General features: G+C 42.5%; 1 protein-coding gene across 4 annotated transcripts in view; it reads left to right on the forward strand.

The window, feature by feature from the left end:
* SUPT5H (SPT5 homolog, DSIF elongation factor subunit) overlaps window positions 1–17,017 on the forward strand; it is a 57,390-nt gene extending 40,373 nt beyond the window's left edge. For all 4 annotated transcript variants that reach the window (XM_033954815.1, XM_033954812.1, XM_033954814.1 and 1 more), the window contains 7 exons: window positions 94–221; window positions 9,699–9,804; window positions 9,940–10,098; window positions 10,188–10,356; window positions 12,820–13,023; window positions 14,886–14,981; window positions 16,497–17,017. In XM_033954815.1, coding sequence (XP_033810706.1) covers window positions 94–221; window positions 9,699–9,804; window positions 9,940–10,098; window positions 10,188–10,356; window positions 12,820–13,023; window positions 14,886–14,981; window positions 16,497–16,637 — 1,003 coding nt within the window. In that variant the 3' untranslated portion in view covers window positions 16,638–17,017. The remainder of the gene's footprint in view (window positions 1–93; window positions 222–9,698; window positions 9,805–9,939; window positions 10,099–10,187; window positions 10,357–12,819; window positions 13,024–14,885; window positions 14,982–16,496) is intronic.
* Window positions 17,018–20,489: the final 3,472 nt, after the last annotated feature.

The raw sequence follows: 20,489 nt of genomic DNA on the forward strand, positions 1-20,489 counted from the left end.
CTGCAAGGACACACACTGTATGGGTGCTTTGTTGCAATTAGTACCTTGCAGAGGTAGATAACTGATTTTTTTACTCTTTTCTCCAACACACAGGGGCGCAAAGCGGCCAGGCGGAATGACCTCTACCCATGGCCGAACTCCCATGTATGGTTCCCAGACACCTATGTACAGCTCGGGCTCCCGGACACCTATGTATAGCTCTCAGACGCCACTCCATGATGGTGAGTCTGGTCCTTGGTCTGTTTCACGTCAGCACATGGCAGGTGGGGGAGACTGGAGAACTATATGTTCTCCTAGGACAAGCAGGAGAGTCAGCCACATATGGGTGTTGTCCCAACAGCTCCCAATTTGCGGATAAGCTCTCCAATAGCTCAGAGAGATTTTTTTTTTTTTTCTCTGAGCACATGCAGTGCCCGGGCCCCACTGGGCATGCCCGAGTCCTACCCATTTCCCCCTGCTTCCCCCTAATCCCCAGTCTTTAGTTTCCGCCCGTTCCCATCGGTCGGATTTTCTACAGCTCTCCATTACAACTTTTCTACTCATCACCTTGAAGATGCCTGAATCATCTAAAGAAACAACTGGGATGCAGGAGAAGGATGAATACACTGGATCTTCATGAATTGGGCGCCCACTGATTGAATCCGGCGCACGAGGTTTTCGTGTTGCTTGCATTGTGTGCACATGTCTCCACGTGCACGCAAGCTAAGGAAGAGGGCACTGAGAGACTTCATGAAGAGAAGTGAGGCCCGAGAATCTTCCTCCAGCAGCCATCCTCATCGGAATGCAGCAGCGGGGGATCCACAAGCTACAGCCACAATTGTTTTTGTCCTTCGACCTAAACCGGTTAGGTCACCCAGTCTCCAAGCGCACCTTGTCCAACTGGTTGGCCGATTGCATCTCCTTCTGCTACGCTCAGGCTGGTCTCGCACTGCATGGTCGAGTAACGGGACACAAGGTCCGAGCGATGGCAGCCTCCGTAGCGTTCCTCAGGTCCACACCTATTGAGGAAATCTGCAAGGCTGCCACGTGGTCTTCGGTTCATACTTTCACATCCCATTACTGTCTGGACTCTCTGTCCAGGAGCGATGGCCGGTTCGGCCAATCGGTTTTGCGAAATCTATTTGCCTAAATTGCCAACTTCCCTCCATCCCTTTTCAGTTAGCTTGGAGGTCACCCACATGTGAGAATATCATGCCTGCTTGTCCTGGGATAAAGCACAGTTACTTACCGTAACAGGTGTTATCCAGGGACAGCAGGCATATATTCTCACAACCCGCCCACCTCCCCGAGGTTGGCTTCTTTGCTAGTTAAATGAACTGGAGACCACGAGGGGATGCGCCCCCTAGTGGAGCAGGAAGGCACGCATGCGTGGAGCAGCAGAGCAAACTTAAATCTTCAATCAAGTTTGCTTGAAAATGCTTCCGCATCGGGGCTTCGTAGATGACGTCACCCCACATGTGAGAATATATGCCTGCTGTCCCTGGATAACACCTGTTACGGTAAGTAACTGTGCTTTATCGAATCTCCATACAGACCTACTATAATCCCGCTTATCAAAATTAAATTCAATCCATACACCACCATGATCAGATAAAATGATAGGATCTGTGGAAGCTTTTGTCACTTGTTGTACTATTTGATTTGAGACAAAGATATAATCTATTCTTGAAAAAGATTTATGAACTTGTGAGCAAAATGAAATTCCTGATCATCAAAATGAAGTATCCGCCGTATATCTTTCAAATCATAAGATTGCACTAAATTATCTAATCCTAATGATTTCATAATTGTACTTAGTTTTTTATCCAATAATGGATCCATTACAGCATTGAAATCTCCAGCCACTACTAAATTAGAAGCAGCCAGTGGGAGTATTAATTGTTGCAACTCTTCAAAAAAAATTCATCTTGATTCGAATTTGGGGCATATACATTAAACAATTCCAGGATATTATTTCCCATGCTCATTTTCACATGAACCCACCTACCCATTAGATCAGCATCAATGAATTGAAAATTAGCTGTACATTTTTTGTTTATTAGTATGGCAACCCAGCTTTTTTCACAATGGCAGAGACAGAAAAACATTGCTTCACCCAACCCCCCTCTAACTTTTTTGATTCTATCATTGACAGGTGCGTCTCCTGTATATAATATATGTCAGCATTCTGTTGCTTCAGAAAGGCCAGCATTTTTTTCCTTTTTATTTGATGGTTAAGACCATTAACATTTAATGAAAAAATTTTAATCTCCATTATAAGTTTTTATTCCCATAAACATAATCCAACATGAATATTTAGAATTATTTAAATTACAATGAATAGACACCATCACCCAGCTTTTAAAATTTTTAGTTAAAGTTTTCCTTACAAACTCCCCCAAATCCCCCTAATTAAACAACCCCCCTCTCTTTTCCCTCCCCCACCTCCCTTGGAACACACATAAGATTAGTAATCACAATACCCTCTCCCCCAGGCAACTTTATCACATCCTTCCCTTGTCGATTCTAAAAATTAATAAATTTAAACTCTAATTTATTACAATCAAATACTCTCTTATTACCTACCCATACAACAATGAAATCCCTACTCATTCATTTTTAAGAAATTTTCATAAAGCCCTATCTATACCTCCTCTTATTAAATCATTTTTATATATAAAAAATAAAATGAATAAATAAGTTCATAGAGCATTCATTCCCCCTTTAATTTCTACTATCACAATTAATATCTTTCCATTCCCAAATATCATCCTAAAACCTTTTAATATTCAAATTAAGAACTTCTTAGCAAATCATCCAACTAAAATTCCCCTAAAAAGTCTAAGTTAATTAATAAAATTTAACCTTTTATATATTACTTCTTAGAAGTTCATATCTTTTTCTTCCCCCCAGATCAAAAACAAGTATATTAAATATTTAATATAAGGTCATCTTTATATCTATATCTGAAATTAATACCCCACCTTTTTGTTATTTAACCATATAGTCGCAATTAATCTTTACCCATAACTGATTTTAATATCTGTACGTCAATATCCATTATGATAATTCATATTAATAACCAAAAAATAAATTAACATATAAATTCCTTTTCATGTAATAAATGAAGAGACCATGTATCTCTTCCCAACATCAACTTAAATGTTTTGATAATGAAAGTCAAATAGTATCAGTGACAAACCCAACTAATAAAACTCACTCCTGTATAACTGATCTCGTGTTTCCTGACAGAATATAATCGTGCCATTGAGATAACAGGTGAAAAGAATCATCTATAAATTAGATTCTTGAAAAAGATGATAATGTGTTCCATTTAGATTCTTTGACAGCCCCTGAGATTGAATAGGGAATCCTCAATCCTAGTCTTTTGAATAGTTTAGAACACCTTATTACACCTCTGTTTATATTAGTCTGGTTATCATCTCAGAGACCTAAAGCATACTGGAGAAGCTTATCTTCCATTTAAACTTGCAATGCCTGAATATTCCAACTAACAGAAATTAAAAAGTTGTGTCAAGATATAACAATTCTCCTAGTATGCTGCTTCTTTTTTTTTTTTTTTTTTTTTTAACTCCTCTTGACCCAGTAGGGATTGAATTCTCTGCTAGCTCCATTCCATCTTCAAGACCAACCCCTTGTATTTTATGACATAACTCTGAGAAGCAGTATTTTAATTTTGTGTTGCATCCAAAAATCATACTCTTTTCTTTTTTTTCCCCTCCATAAGTTCTTCAAGTCCCTCCTCTAGTTTTAATAACATGTCCAGAAACCAAAAGACATCACTTTGTCCAGATTATTAAATCCGATTCCTTTACATAGACATTGGTTCGTTATTTGACAAGAAATCTTTTAACTTTTCTGGGTCTTCAAAAAATAAGGACTTATTTCCTTTGGTCACTCATTTTTGTGGGATAGTATAATCCATATGTAAGCCCTTTTTCTCTCATTAGAGATCTTAACATGAGGAACTGCTTTCTTGTGTTTGCCGTATTTTTTGCGAAATTAGGTACAAATAATAACTTGGAGCCCTTATAATTTAAGTTTTTGTCCATTTTTGCCAAGTTTAATATCACGATTGCCTGCTGGAAACGTAAAAGTTTGAAAATTAAAGGCCTTGGTCTTACTTGACTTGCTGACCGTTTATATGGAATCCTGTGTGCTCGTTCTATTTCTAGGGGCTGTTTCAAATTTAATTGTAGTAATTTTGGTAACAGGTTTTCCAAAAAGTGAATAACTTTCCCCCCTTCCAAACCTTCGGCTAAGCCAATAATTTTCACATACTTTCTTTTTCCTCTGTTTTCATAGTCTTCCAGTTGTTTCTGCATTTCTTTTATGTTATGTTATGTTATTTATTTCTTATATACCGCTAAATCCGTTAAGTTCTAAGCGGTTTACAAAGAAATATACATTAAATATACGATAAAAGATATAATAAAATAAGATAAATAAATAGATAAAAGAATGGGTACTTTGAAATTCCCTGTCTGTCCCGAAGGCTCACAATCTAACTAAAGTACCAAGGATAATTTAATTAGTAAGTAGTAGATAGGAAAATAAAGATAGCGAAAATGAGATATAAAGCATCCTAACAAGAATACATAAAACTTTCAATATCAAACTATTAAAGATAGAACATACATACCAAATTAATAAAGTATTAGAAAGAAATTAATTATATAAAAATAGTTTTAAGAATTAATCAAATATAGAAATATAGGAAAAAATAAGCATTTGTAGTGAGGAGAAAAGAAGAGGTATAGGATGTCATATGTATAGAATGGAATGAAAAACAGTTAAGCAGTAGAATTCTAAGAAAATTTTAAATGAAAACAAAAATAAAAATAGATAAAAAGAAATAGATATGATATGCATTATAAAACAAAAGTCAGGAAGGACTTGATTTCATTTCTCTCATTCATCAATGTTATCCTCTGGAGCTTTAGATGATTCAGTCAGGCAACCGTCATCACCGATCTTTACACAACAGCCATGGGATCACTTTTTAAAGCAGAGTGAAGCATTTCTTGAATTTTCTGGAAAACTGTTCATTAAATATAACAGCTCACAGATCTTCCAGCTTCAATTTTCTGCTCTTTGGTCTGGGTAATGCAGTTCACTCAACCCTTGATGGTACCGACATTTATAAACAGTGATCTAAATCGGCTGTGGGACGCTGCCAGACTCCAGCAAAATAAAAGCCATTCTCCAGTCCTCCGATCCTGCTGATGTCGCCAGTAGGAGATCCGGATCTGCATAGCTGCTGAGAAATTACAATTCATGCCTGCCTCCTCGGTCGCGGCACCTCCGCTTCGGCAGTTGCCTTCTTTCGGCGATTCAACCATCATCCATAGATCTCGGCTACATTCTCTCTCCGGCTCAGCACCAGCGCCAAACGCCTCGGACCTGTTGCCAGGCATATCTCTGGATCGCTAATGCGCCGTAAAACACCAGATGAAAAAAGGCAAGCCGTCAGACACAACTCGGATCGCCAAGTTGTAGGAACATCAGGAGAGAACAAGGTTTTTTCTGACAGATCTAGAGTAACGGTTTGATCTGAACTGTCAGTTCAGAGTCCACAGATGGAATGAGAATCAGAATAAAAATTAAAGAGGATTCAAAAAATTAACACAAATAAATTAATAATTAAATAAACAAAAAAACAGCAGAAAAGCAAACCAAAAATAAAAGAAATAAAAGAAAGCAAAGGGAGACAGCACAAATGGTGACTTAATCGGCTGCCATCTTGTTAGAATTTTATAGTTTGAAAAGCAGTTCAAGGGTGCTCCTGTGATCACGGAGATATAGCACAGATGAAACAACTAACAAACCCACACCCATACTATATAAATACCAAATTATTATTGTGCCTGTTGGAGAAAACAATTGAATACATTTACTGCAATATGGGGAGAAAAGCAGGAAAATAGATTCAAACAGCATCACCCATCACTTTACTTTAGCGCATTTTTAAAGAATCCAGGAACGCTGCTAGTTCATCCGGATCTGTATATGATGTAGTATGATTATTGTAGGTTACTTTCATTCTGGCAGGGTACATAAGACCATATTTGGCCCCAATGTCTTTGAGCTCTTGGCGGTGAGAGAGAAACGCCTTTCTCTTCAATGCTGTAGACTTAGCCAAATCTGGAACAATGAAGAATTTTCTGCCTTGATGAAGCAGCTGAGGTTTAGCTTTTGCAGCAGTAAGGATCTGCAGAGCGTGTTGAAATCTTAGCAGCTTGGCTACTATGGGTCTAGGAGCAGAAGCATGTGCAGAGAGATGGGAAGGCACACGGTGAGCACGTTCTATCTCCAATGAAGGAGAGAAAGTCAGTCCCAGTGTTTTAGGCAGAAAGTCAGACAGAAAGGAGATCATATCAGAGCCCTCTGTTGATTCAGGTAATCCAATAATCCTCAGATTAGACCTTCTGCTGCGATTAGAAAGGTCTTCAATTTCTCGTTGCAGGGCAGTGATCATTTTGTCATGATTTTTTACCAGTGTTTGTGTGGTCTGTAGATCCGCCGTTTTTTCTTCCAGGGCGTCGAGACGGTGACGGGCATCCACGAATTGTGAATTGAGTGCTTCAATTTCCCCTCTGAGGAGTTTTGTTTCTTCGACCTGCTCCTGCACTATTGATCGAACAGAGCGCATTTCTTTTAGGAGCAGGTCAAATGAAGCCTCGTCTCCCCTTGGCGCCATTTTCTCAGGCGTGCTCGGGTCGGGTTTGGGCCTCTTACCGCCGAGTGCTGCGGGTGGTACAGGCTCCGTTTTCGCCGGTTTCGGAGGTGACATAATCGGCGCTGGATGGGAAGCAATGACGGCGGTAGCGGCGGTTTTTATATATTTTCCCCAAAAGGCACTTTATTTCTGTAATCTGGTATGGTGTGGGAGAGCAGTTACAACATGCGTGCAACCTCCGTGGCAGTCAGGCTCCGCCCCCTGGCAGTCAGGCTCCGCCCCCTGGCAGTCAGGCTCCGCCCCCCTGGCAGTCAGGCTCCGCCCCTTTCGGATGTGGAAAGCTAACCTAAAACAGGACTCGATATGCTGGAACTGTGCGAAAGAACCCGGAACTCTTGGCCACATGCTTTTCCACTGCACTCCAGTTCACTCCTTCTGGACTCGCATTTGGGATACCATAAAACGCATTACTGACTGTTCAACTGAAATTTCCTTGGACATTGTAATTCTCCGATCTCAACATCCATGCTTTGCTCTTTCAAACTGTCCTCCTAAACTTATTGATACTATGTTTGTGACTGCCCTTATGCATATCTTGAAAAATTGGAAGACATCTCCGCTATTAGATTACACCTTCTGGTGGAACTCTTTAAGCATGTATCACAAATTCGAATCATATGCATATGAAAAGAGAAACATAGCTCGACGCTCCACGAACTTATTGCCATGTAACTCACCCTGGAAATTTTTAGACTCCTATGTTCGCTTGCACTCATAGACACTCCTGTCTCCTTCTCCTCCTCTTGCCCTCTGCTTTTTTGCCCTTTTCTTTTTGCTCTTACCCCTTCTCTTTTCCTTCCCTTTGCTTCTTTTATTCATTTATAGACACTTCAGACTCTCTGCTTTTTCTATAAGTTCCGCTTACTATAGACTGTACTTGACTTGGTGCTATGTTTGATGATGTTACTGAGTTGCCTTGATTATGTCTTGTACTTGGGCAGTATTTGGATTTACATTTGGAATGTTTTTTCCATTCTTGCATTTTGTATTTTTTCTTAAAACTTAATAAAAATATTGAACTAAAAAAAAAAAAAAAAAAAAAGAATTTTATAGTTTGACTATCAGCTTTACATTGATTCGAATTCAATTCCAGTTGATCCATTTTATTTTCCAATAATGACATTCTTTGGTTAGTGACTTCCATCTGTCTATTTATGTTTAACACTTCTTCCTTTACTTCACTGATTTTATTTACGTTATCCTAGAGCATTTTTTGCATATTTCGCAGTTCTGCCATTACTTCATTCTTATCCAGTACTTCCGTTGCTTCCTCCGGAAGAGGCGCTTTAGACGGTGTCACCTGATCATGTTTGACGCGCTTTGCCATCCCTGCCACTGCGAAAGCCGCATCAATCTTTGCTTGCCGCGTACATGCCATTTTCATAAAACTATTTCAACTTCTTAGGGGAAGAAAAAAAAGCCTCAAGATACTTTCAAAGATTCAAACTGTTGCCCAGGTTAGAGGAGCGTCGCAATCACACCTCCACCTTGTGCGCGCGCCACAACAGTGTAACTACAACCAAAATGCATCAAATATGCAAGAAACATAAAGCAGTGAATGTCAAAAAAGAACAATAATGTCCCAGACTAACAACTCTCCAATACTCCATCCGCCCCAGACAGCAGAGATAAATCCCATAATTCATTTCCATCCCCTCCCCTCACTAACCACAACCCTAACCAACAAGCATGGTTAAAGAACAACTTAGAATAATTGAAGATCATTCATTACATCCCCCAATTTTTTCCATGTAAGACCCATACATAATGCAGTACTTTGCCACAGCCATTTCCATCGATTGAGCCAGTCAGCATATGTTGGAGCTTAGTTGCTTTTCCAATGGTTCGCTATTAAACATTTCGCTGCTGTCAAGCCTAGGCGAAGAAGCTTAGTTTGCCATTTATGTTCCCTGTTGTTATCAAGTCCCAGCAAACAGCCCTGGGGGGTTTCTCCGGTGAGCGGTGAGGGTATAAACCACTTTCCTCCAAAAGGGGCGTAATTCCAGACAGTCCCACCATATATGCAAAAATGACTCCCACCACAGTACCACATCCAACATTGATCAGGCACCTGAGGAAACATTCTATGCAATCGCTCTGGCGTGTAGTACCAGCGGGTCAGTACCTTATAGGCATTCTCCTGAACAAAGGCACAAGAAGACGCCCTATATATCTCCCCACACATAAGCTCCCATTTTTTAGTATTAAACCGCTGTCCCAAATTCCCTTCCCAATGTGTCTTATAAGAGAAATGAGTGTTAGTGACCCCTCCAGTACCGATACAACACTGAGAGAGGTCGAGGGACCTTCTGCAATACCAACCACAAGTTCTCTAAATGTTCCTGCCCCAAAGGTGATCTAGATCCCTATCCTTGAGCTTGCATAAAATGTCTTATTTGATAATAAGCCAAATAGTCCCAAGCAGGCAACTCATATTTCCTCTGGAGCAGTTCAAAAGATAGTACCCCTGTAGGCCCCAGTAAATCTCGAAATGTTAACAACCCCTTTTGAACCCATTGATGGAAGACTCTATTAACCCATCCCGCCGGAAATAGTGGCTCTGCTTGTATAACTGCCATAGACAGCAGCTCGCTGCCCTTTTCCACTGGAAATTAACAACCCTTTCTGAGCCCATTGATGGAAGACTCTATTATCGTGTCCTGCCGGAAATTGCTCACATACTGTTATTGCCTTCACACTCACAGCTACAGTAGGCTCTGGAATTGTCCCTGCTAAGTCTGGAATGTTGAAGTATTGGGGGTGGGGAAGAGAGATGAAAAGATAAATTGGAGAGGAGCTATGGTAGGGCGGTCTACAAATGTATGTTTGCATATGGCCCAATATAGTGTTAATCCAGCTCTGTGCCTGCCTCCTGATCTTAAGCAGAAAAGGCCATGCTTTGGAGACCACAAAAACTACAAATCCTGCTCTGACTAACAATGTCCATGATTTCCTGCAGGAAGCAGGACCCCTCACTACGGTTCCCAGACACCGCTTCATGACGGGAGCCGAACGCCAGCACAGAGTGGAGCCTGGGACCCTAACAACCCAAACACTCCTTCCAGGTGTGTGTACTCTTGAGTTGAGGCTGGGCTTTTTTCCCATCACAGGGAGTGCACTTATTTCCTTTAACTGCTTCCCCCAGTCTCTGAAAACATCTGTTGCACTGCATAATTGTGTTTATCTCTGTCCCTGCTCAGAGTGGAGGAAGAATATGATTATGGATATGATGATGAGCCTTCACCTTCGCCACAAGGTTATGGGGGAACCCCTAATCCCCAGACCCCAGGATACCCTGACGTGCCCTCGCCACCAGTTAATGCTCAGTACAACCCACAGACACCAGGAACACCGGCCATGTGAGTATCTACACTGTTCCTCCTTGCAAGGACTGGGTCTCCATTTTTTTTAGCCCTTTCCTCTCAATGTATGAATTTGTTTGTTTCAGGTACAACACAGATCAGTTTTCTCCATATGCTGCTCCCTCGCCCCAGGGCTCCTATCAGCCGAGTCCAAGTCCACAGAGCTACCACCAGGTGGCACCAAGTCCAGTTGGTTACCAGAACACTCATTCGCCTGCCAGCTACCACCCTACGCCTTCTCCCATGGCTTACCAAGTATGTACCACTTACTTATTCAGTGACTGCCATATTATGCCTTTCCCAATGGCTTATTGAGCTTGTTACTCATCAGCTGCTGAGGTTAGGGCCAGCTCTTTGTATATTCTTTCTTTCGAATTATAGGATTTGTGGTATATTAGCAGTACATTTACCATATTTTTACATATGTAATGTGTCCATACATATAAAGTTCAATAAAGTTCAATATACATAGAAGGAAAAAAGGTGATACCTTTTTTGGCTAACTTAATACACTTTTTGATTAGCTTTTGAAGGCAACCCCCTTCTTCAGATCACAAATAAGTTAATGTTGACAATATACATAAATTGCTTGTCTAAAAATAAACTGGTTGATTGCACCCATACATATAACAGGTGCTATACCAATTTATTAATTTATTTACCACTTTTTTGAATGAATTTATGCAAGGCAATGTACAGCAAGAGTAAGTCGAACATAAGCAATAGACAATTAAAATAGAGCATTAAAATTTTCAAATAATACAAGTGGCATAGTATGGTACATTATAAGACCAAGGAAAAAGCCCCATGCCAATAAAATCCATCAAGAAAGTAGGGTTAAAGAGATATTTCCACTGGGATCTTTATTCAAATATCATTATATAGTTCTGACTCATCACGGCCAGTGTTTCGCTGCCAACAAGGCACCTTCCTCAGCAGTCCAAGATGAAAAATGCTCAGTCAAATGAAAATGGTTTTAGTCATATAGTGACTTGTTCTATATTATGTTTGTCTGTATAAAAAGAGTAAGCTATATGCGGATGAATATACAGTAATATTAAGCAAGTCTTTTTACGACTAAAATCATTGGCACAAGATTGAGCATTTCTCATCTTGGACTCTTGAGGAAGCTGCCTTGTTGGCAGCGAAACACTGGCTGTGATGAGTCAGAACTATATAATGATATTTGAATAAAGATCCCAGTGGAATCATCCATGTATCCTTACTTTTTTATTGACCGAGAGTATGGTATAGTACAATGTCAACACAATACGCAGTAAAACATTTTAATAGCATAGAATGTAAGCAAAGATTAAACATATAGATTAAATAGAATAACAGGAGTTAGATAAGGAGACTGACTTAAATTGCACGTGAGGTCAGAAAGGTGCTTGAATATTTCTCTCATCTAGAGTAATAGATAAACATGTCCTACTACAATATAACATAACATAAAAGCATACTTCTATATCACATAATAGTAAAGATCCATGCGGTTTACAAAAGTAAGGAGACTTTCAAGATGGATATACACTTCTCCCTCTGTATTTGCTGTGATAGGGGATTAACAGAACCACAAATACAGAAAAACCGTGAATAGCTTTTTCATATGTTATTCGCTGTTTTCTATTAAAAACCATCGTGAATATGGTGAAACTTCGAATAACATGGTGGGAGACCTGGCCTGTTGCTGAAGGAGAGGCAAAACACAGTGAAGAAAGTGCTGGGAATCGGTGATTTTTCTCTGTAAATGCTTGGAATCAGCAATTTCTCTATGCAAGCTGGCATGATAAAAACCGTGAATAATCGAAACTGCAATTGCTGAAACCGTGATTACGGAGGGAGAAGTGTAGTCAGTTACCTAAAAATTTGGTGAACAAATAGGTTTTTAAGTTTTTCCTGAAATATTGAAACGACCCAGCATTAGAGATCAAGGAATTTTAAAATCTGTACCCCAAGAGGCTGTGCAGCCAGTATCACTCCTTGTGCGTGAGACTAGCAAGTTAATTACTACTTCCACTTTACTACTTTATTTTTCTAAGACTCATTAATTGCAAAACTAATGTATTTGTTTTTATGGGTTCTCCTTTTTAGGTTCTTACAGGCATTATTGGTTCATGATACTTGCGAAAAGCCTGAAAAATAAGCACACTAACTTTTCAGTCAGTGCATCTTAGACAAACTACACCGACATAGCTTGCTTATATACATAGCACACAAGGGGTTTGTATGGTTTGTAAAAATATGGTATATTCCTTTTACCTTAAGTCCACTTATCCAGACTTAAATGCTTTCACGTATCTGTGGATGTCATTTCATGTAGGGGGACCCTGAACAGGGTCACCACAGTCCAAGGCTGCTGTGGGGATATTATTGTTACCTTAAGTGTCTTTAGGGCCAGCTGCGGTGTGAAATTGTGTTTTGCTTAGGATTCTGTGCCAGCCTGTTTTCTCTGTAACAGGAATACTGCACTGCAGAACATTCCCAAGCCTTCCCCTTGCTAGCTTTCCTATTTTGATTCTGGTTGTTCTCTCTACACAACACATTGTCTCTCATACAGCTGTACAATAGGAAGAATATATAATGCTCGAGAGGAGCAGAGCTTGGAGGGACCTGCATAACACTGGGATAGCCAAGTGTACAGATTTATATCACACCACAAGAATTGGCAGCATTTCCAGACATTCTAAATTCTCTTCTTTCTCTCTCCTCTTGTAGGCCAGCCCAAGTCCTAGTCCTGTGGGATATAGTCCCATGACGCCTGGCGCTCCTTCCCCAGGTGGCTATAACCCCCATACCCCTGGGTCTTCTATTGAGCAAAGCTCCAGTGAATGGGTAACCACTGATATTCAGGTCAAAGTTCGTGACACCTACTCAGACAGTCAGGTAGTGAGCCAGACAGGAGTCATCCGCAGTGTGACGGTGAGTATCAGTTATTTTATTTGATATACCACAATTTTAACAACAACAAAAAGTTAAGCCAAAGTGGTTTACAAGAATCTAATATAATAAAACCCTAAGCGCACATGCGCACTCTTACCTGCGTGGTTCCGTTTTCCTTGATCTGTAGGTCCCCGGCAGGCAAGAGTGTGCATGCGCGCTTCGACTCCCTCACTGTAAGTTCACCGCCATCGTCACCCCCTCCGTGCACCCTTTCCCGGCGCACATGAACCCCCATTGACCCTCCCTCCGCGAGACACACAAACCTCCCGGCTCTAGCAGCGGCCGCATCACACTAAAGACACTGCTTCGTGGCCTTCCCATGCTCTGATTTCCTCTGCCGCGTCTCTGATGACATCATTAGAGACGTCAGCAGAGGAAATCAGAGCATGGGAAGGCTGCAAAGCAGCGTCTTTAGTGTGATGCGGCCGCTGCTGGAGCCAGTAGGTTTGACGGTTGTCTCGCGGTGGGAGGGTCAGTGGGGTCGGCTGCACGGCGGCGATAGTGGTGGGGGGGGGAGAGGGTTCTACTGCACAGGGGGATGGCTGGCAAGCAGGTTGGCTTCGGAGGGTGCAGGAGGGATAAAGTATGGAAGGCAGTGAGGGGGGTAGGGAAGAGGTGCTGTTGGACCGGGGGAGCAGGGAAGAGGTGCTGCTGGACCAGGTGAGCAGGGAAGAGGTGCTGATGAATAGGGGGAGCAGAGAGTTCTACTGCACAGGGGGATGGCAGGCAGGCAGGCAAGCTGGCTTCGGAGGGCTGGGGGTGGGACAAAGTCTGGAAGGCAGTGAGGGGGAGCAGGGAAGAGGTGCTGCTGGACAGGGGAGCAGGGAAGAGGTGCTGCTGGACCGGGGGAGCAAGGAAGAGGGACAGGGGGAGCAGGGAAGAGGTGCTGTTGTTTAGGGGGAGCAGGGAAGAGGGGCAGGGGGAATACGGAAGAGGTGCTGCTGGACAGGGGGAGCAGGGAAGAGGTGCTGCTGGACCGGGGGAGCAGGGAAGAGGTGCTGCTGCACAGAGAAGTGGGTTGGGGGAGGGAAATGCTGCTACTGCACAGGGAAGTGGAGTGGGGAGGGAAATGCTGCTGGTTAGAAAAGGGGGCTGGGGCTGAAAGGGAAAAGATGGGAGAAGGGGGCTGGGGGGTAAAAATGGGTTTGGAGCTGGAGCTGAAAATAGGGGACATGTGAGGGAAGGAGGCTTTACTAGCACCCTTTAATGTAACGGGCTTAAACACTAGTAAATAATAATGGGTTAAAAATTAAAATAAAAGACGTACAAGGCAAAGGCACCAAGAGGCTCCCGCCTCTTGATGAAGTAGCACGGGTGAAACAGGATAGCCTTACAGCTGCCTCACAACCTGTGCCCCCACCTTTCTGTATAAGGTTCAGTATGTCATACAGGAGCATAGGATTTGAAAAGAGGAGACTGAGAGGGGACATGATCGAAACATTCAAGATAATGAAGGGAATAGACTTAGTAGATGATAGACAGGTTGTTCACCCTCTCTAAGGTAGAGAGAACAAGAGGGCACTCTCTAAAGTTAAAAGGGGATAGATTCCGTACAAACGTAAGGAAGTTCTTCACCCAGAGAGTAGTAGAAAACTGGAACACTCTTCCGGAGGCTGTTATAGGGGAAAACACCCTCCAGGGATTCAAGACAAAGTTAGACAAGTTCCTGCTAAACAGGAATGTACGCAGGTAGGGCTAGTTTCTGTTAGGGCACTGGTCTTTGACCTGGAGGCCACCGCATGAGCAGACTGCTGGGCACGATGGACTGCTGGTCTGACCCAGCAGCGGCAATTCTTATGTTCATTGCCTAAACTTTTATTCTGCTTGCTCTCTGTCTTCAGGGTGGTATGTGTTCAGTCTTCCTGCAGGATAGTGAGAAGGTTGTCAGCATTTCCAGTGAGCACTTAGAGCCCATTACACCAACTAAAAACAATAAGGTGAGTGTGTGCCTCCTGCTATGTGCATGGAACATCTCTTATTACTGCAATTAGTGTCACTGTCTGAGACACCCGCATTACTGCTGCAGTCTCTACGCCTACCAAAGTCAGTCACTATCCATAAGATATCTCACATTACTGTTGAGAGTCTCAGGTGTTGCATCATAGCCAGTGATTTTGTGTTTTGATAAAGTTAAACCTAGCCTTTTGTTTTTCCCTTTTCTCTAACCCAACATTGTAACTTTATTCTATTCCTTACCCCTCATGTATGTTTTGGATGAAATTTATAGTGTAATATGTTAATATTTGTTATATTTTAGTTTCTTGAATATTTTTACTCTGATTATGTACATCGCCTAGAAATTTTTTAATAGGCGATTCATCAAATATTTAATAAAACTTGAAAACTTGAAACTTGTCCATAAGAATGTAAATGTCACTCTTCTTCTTTCTTTTTTTCTCTCTTTCTTCTTTTCTCGTTTTTGGGTACTCATCATGGGGTGGGGGAGTGCTGATGGTATGAGTGGGGAGGTATGGATGCGGTATGCTTGGTTTATTTCAAGGGGGAAGGATATCAGGGGGGACTTGCTGGAGGAGGATGTTAGATTTTCTTGTTTGGGGAGAGGGGAGGGTCTTCGCTCACTGATTGCCGGAGAGTATCAGAGTACAGCTCTCTGACGAGTGTGCCTGCTGGTTTCTTTATACTTGGGGGGGGGTAGGGATTATTTGGGGCAGTTATTTCCTTCATACTGGTTCTTGGGCTTGGGACTTTTTAACCTGCTGCTTCTATTTGGTTACTTTTCTTCACTGCAATTGATGGGGGGACGACTTTTCTTTTGTGGGGTTTTGGGGGTTGGTGGAGGGGGAGTCGGGCAGGTGCTGCAGGGTGGGAGGGTACCTTACGTTTGATAAAGTATCATGACTGCCATTTAGCTGTTTCCTGTTTTTCACAAGGTCCATCTGTTCTGTGTTTTTACAGTGTGATTTTGGACTGTTTGGTTGTGGTTTGTTATCAATAAAAAATGATTTGATCTAAGAATGTAAATGTCATACTGGGTCAGACTAAAGGTCTGATTGTTAATTGAACAGTACAGTTCTTGATCTAACATCCAGTGGAATCACTAATAATGTAGATATTTAATTTGTTTTGTGATTTTTAATATTGTGTAATTTACGTAGATCACCAAATTGTAGATATTGAAAGTATTGTAAACCGCTAAATACTGATGTCATAGCGGTATATCAAGAATAGTAAATCCCAGCATCCTGTCTCTGACAGCAGCCAATCCAGATCACAATTAACTAGTAGGATTCTAGAGAGCAGATATTTTCCTTCTTGCTCCCCTTAGGGATAAATAGTAGCTTTCTTAATCCATTGTTAACCAAGTAGACTTATCAACTTTTCCTCCAGGAGCTTTTCTAAACCATTTTTGTACCTTGCTATGTTAATTGTTTTTTCTGTTGCTTTCCTGGAGTGAATTGTGTCTGTGAGCTGTCCCTTTTATTCTCTTTCAGGTGAAGGTGATTTTGGGGGAGGACAGAGAAGCCACTGGCATCCTCCTGAGTATTGATGGCGAGGATGGCATTGTGCGAATGGAGCAGGATGAAAGTTTGAAGATCTTAAACCTTCGCTTCCTGGGGAAGCTGGAAACGTAGAGAAATCAGGGGCCCTCATCCCCTGTTTTAATAAAAGTCAGACTTTTATATATCCTGTACAGATATCTTCAGTTGTTCCTGCTTCTGGTTCTGCAGTAGCATTTCTTAACGAAGAGATGGCTACTCCACCCCCTTTCCATTTGCTTCCAAATGATGGTGTGCAAGTTGGGCAATGTGTCTAGCCTTTAACAGTGAAGAAATCCAGCCATGGTGTAAATTTGGTTGCCAATAAGAGCTCTGTCCATGTATGGGCTGGGTATGCTGCCAACAAGCAGGACTGATCTTGTGCCCTTGGCCAATGCAGTTCTTCTGACTATAAATATGTTCCTTTTTCTTTTTTTGCATGGTCAGAGAATAAAATTGGTGTGATGTTTGTGAAATCTTTTGTCTTAGACTCATTTTAAATTTAAGCTACACATTTCTCTTCCATGATACTGATGAATGAGGTATCTCCCTCTCTTTTCCAAAGTCCTGGGTGCCTACCCTGAGGTTGTGAGTTCGATTCCCACCGCAGCTCCTTGTTGACTATAGGCAAGTCACTTAACACTTCATTAGTACCTGTCTAAAAAATATGTAAAAATAATAATAGATCACGCAAGCTGAAAGCAACAATAACAATAGTTCACCAAAAATCATTCATTTCATGTATGCCTGAGGAAGGACCAAAAAAAGCACAAACAGCGTACCCACTTATATTATTCCTGTAAATGGAGAAAAAGACCTCAGTACCTTGAGAGATATAGACATAACTAAGATCTTCAAGACACTCCTATTTCAGCCACAAAGCCGAAGAGGGCATACATCCCTGGTCAAAAAATCTCCATTACCAAAATATTCTTACATCTACTTAAATTTCCAAAACACTTTTTACATCCAGGTACAGCTTCGATTTCTTAAATAAACTTGGTCATATGCAAAAAAAAAAATTTTAAGAAACTTATCTGCAGATATGTCTAATCCACAGCAGCAAAGAGACTGTTGAGCAGAAATCCAAATTCTGGGGCTTGAGCTCAATTGATAATGTTTCTATACAAGTATACATATGTTCACTGCCAGAGTTCATTACAATCCAGGGGGTTCCCGACAAAGCCATGTCTCGCTATCAGCTTCATCAGGGGAAACTCATCTAAGTACTATATAGCTTCTGCTTCAATGGCTTTTCACCAGAAGCTATACTTAGATGAGTTTCCCCTGATGAAGCTGCTAGTGAAACAGGGCCTTGTCAGGAACCCTGTGGATTGTAATGAACTCTGGGAATGAATGTACATATACTTGTATAGAAGTACAGTAAAACCTTGGTTTTTCGAGCATAATTTGTTTCGAAAACATGCTTGTAATCTAAAACACTCGTATATCAAAGTGAATTTCCCCATAAGAAATAATGGAAATCAGATGATTCATTCCACAACCCAAATACACAATGGTAAAATTATATCCTACCTGATAACTTTCTTTCCTTTAGACACAGCGGATGAATCCAGAGACAAGTGGGATATCACACATCTACCAGCAGGTGGAGATAGAGAACTGACTTGCAGGTTTATATCTTGGATGGAATGGAAATGCTGCCAAGCAACAGAAGTATCCCCTGACCCGCCACTTAACAGACCGTGACGTCTGAGGACCATCTGACTGGGTGGAAGAAGGCTTGGGAGGACGCCCAGATCGCCTCTGAGCAAACCTTGACCTGGCATTATAGGACGTGTCATACAATGCCCTATACGTTGATCCCCCTGGGCTATACCTCCTGGTATCTCTAAAACATGGCCTAGAGGGTGGCGACTGAGACAAACTCCTGGGTCTATCTTCTGGTAACCTCTGAGATTTAGAGTCTCCAAATTCCTTAACTAACCTCTCCAGGTCTTCAAACAACAATTGACCCTTAAATGGCAAATGAAATAAATCTAACTTAAGAGGCCGCATCTGCTGCCCAATGCCGCAGCCATAAACTCCTCCTAGACACCACAGCCAAGGAAATCTGCTTAGCTGAGGCCTTAATCATATCATATAAGGCATCTGCTAAATATGCTAGCCCAGACTCCACATCCGTTGGACCCATTGAACAGCACACGACCGTCTGCGGAATCAGGGCTGCCACATTGAATGAAGCCTTCAAGGTGGACTCAAGCTTCCTGTCCTGTGAATCCTTACGTCCCACTTCCCTCTCCACTGGAAGAGTGATTCTTTTAGAAATGGCTGCCATCAACGTGTCCACCTTCGGAAGCTGAAACTTATCCAGCTCCTCCTGACTTGCAGGATACAACTGCCTCATAGCTTTAGCTACCTTGAATCCTGACTCCGGAGCAGTCCATTGCTCCGATATTAATTCCTGCATGGCCTCATGCACCGGGAAGGCTCTAGGAGGCTTCTTCACTCCAGCCATCAGGGGATTGGATACCGTAGTCGCCCCTGAGTCAGGTGGAGAAATATGCAGACACTAGCGCTTTGGAGGTAAATGCAGCTAGCTCCTCTTAATGAAAAAGTCTCACAGAGGGATCATCCACCTCTGCTCCCACCTCTTGTTCATTATCAGTCTCCCCGGGGGTCAAACAGGGGGGAAACAAAAGCTCAGAGTTAGCAGACTGAAAAACTTCTGCATCTTGCACTACCTTGTGCCATTTGGCACCTTGCTGGCCCTCCTCCACCCCTAACTGAGGTCAGGACAAAGATACCTGGGCCAATCCACCACCTGAGCCCTCCTCTCAGGGTTTGTCCACTGCAGCAAAAAAGCATTGTGAAGAAACCGGACAAACTCTGGAGAGAAAAGCTGCATGCCTGCCTATGAATTTTCTCCCATCCGCCTCTCCCTGTGACATCCACGCACTCACCGCCCCCGCCGAAAAAGATGGACGGAGCTCACTCACTGCTGGGGGCCACTCTTGAAGGTGCCATCTTCACTTCATCCAGCGCTTTTACCCGTGGCGCCAGCACGCACTCCTGGGTAAAACTAACCGCCGCCGCATCTCCTGAACTCACGGTGGAAACCACCCCTGACGGCGTGCGGCCCTTACCTCGCTTAACCGCTTCTGTTGCCATTCCCAGCACAACTGCTGTTCACACTCCTCCTGAATTCGAAAAGCAAACACCACCAGAAAAACCAGACAGGCTCTTTTTTACTTTTGGGAAAGAAGCCTTCAAACCAACGAAGCTCCTCAGGTATTCAGGTGGGGAAGGGACCTGGGATGGCCCAGGTGTTGCCCCCAAAGTTGGCACCGTTCAGCCAGCACCCCCCAGCTCAACTGAGGCCTAAGCCACAGAAGGATTTTGCCTTTCTGATACAGGAAACTGAAGCCGGTAGCTGAATAGCAGTCGAAGGATGAGAACTGGCGGCGGCCATTCAGAGAGCAGCATGGGGTCGAGCAGGAAGCACGAAAAGCTCAGCCCTGTCGGGTGCACTGATGGCCACAAAAAGGGAACTGGGTATGGAGAGGCTCAGCACGGAGCAGGGTGTGAAAAGATCACTCCTGCCCCGTACATCGCTGGACCACCAGGGATTAAAAATGGCACAAAAGGTAAGCGCGTGGGCGGGTGTTTAAAAAAAAGTTGGCCAGGACAGGAGGCATTCCTCCTCTCCTGCCTGCCGTATCATCTGGGAGGGGGTTGGGTTGATGGCCTGAATATAGGATGAGACTCCCATTTTTTGACCCAAAAATCTCATCCTATATTTGAGTATATATGGCAACTTGGTATGCAAGTGTTTTGCAAGACAAAACATTTTATTAAATTTTAACTTGATATATAAGCAAGGTCTTGCAACACAAATACATACAGTATATACATATCACAACTGAGCCGATGGTTCTTCTCTCTCTCTGACACTGCAGCGTATAGTGACCGTTCTAAACAAGGAAA

The sequence above is a fragment of the Geotrypetes seraphini genome, chromosome 8 (genome assembly GCF_902459505.1).
Source record: "Geotrypetes seraphini chromosome 8, aGeoSer1.1, whole genome shotgun sequence".
In the NCBI taxonomy this organism is placed as follows: Eukaryota; Metazoa; Chordata; class Amphibia; order Gymnophiona; family Dermophiidae; genus Geotrypetes; species Geotrypetes seraphini.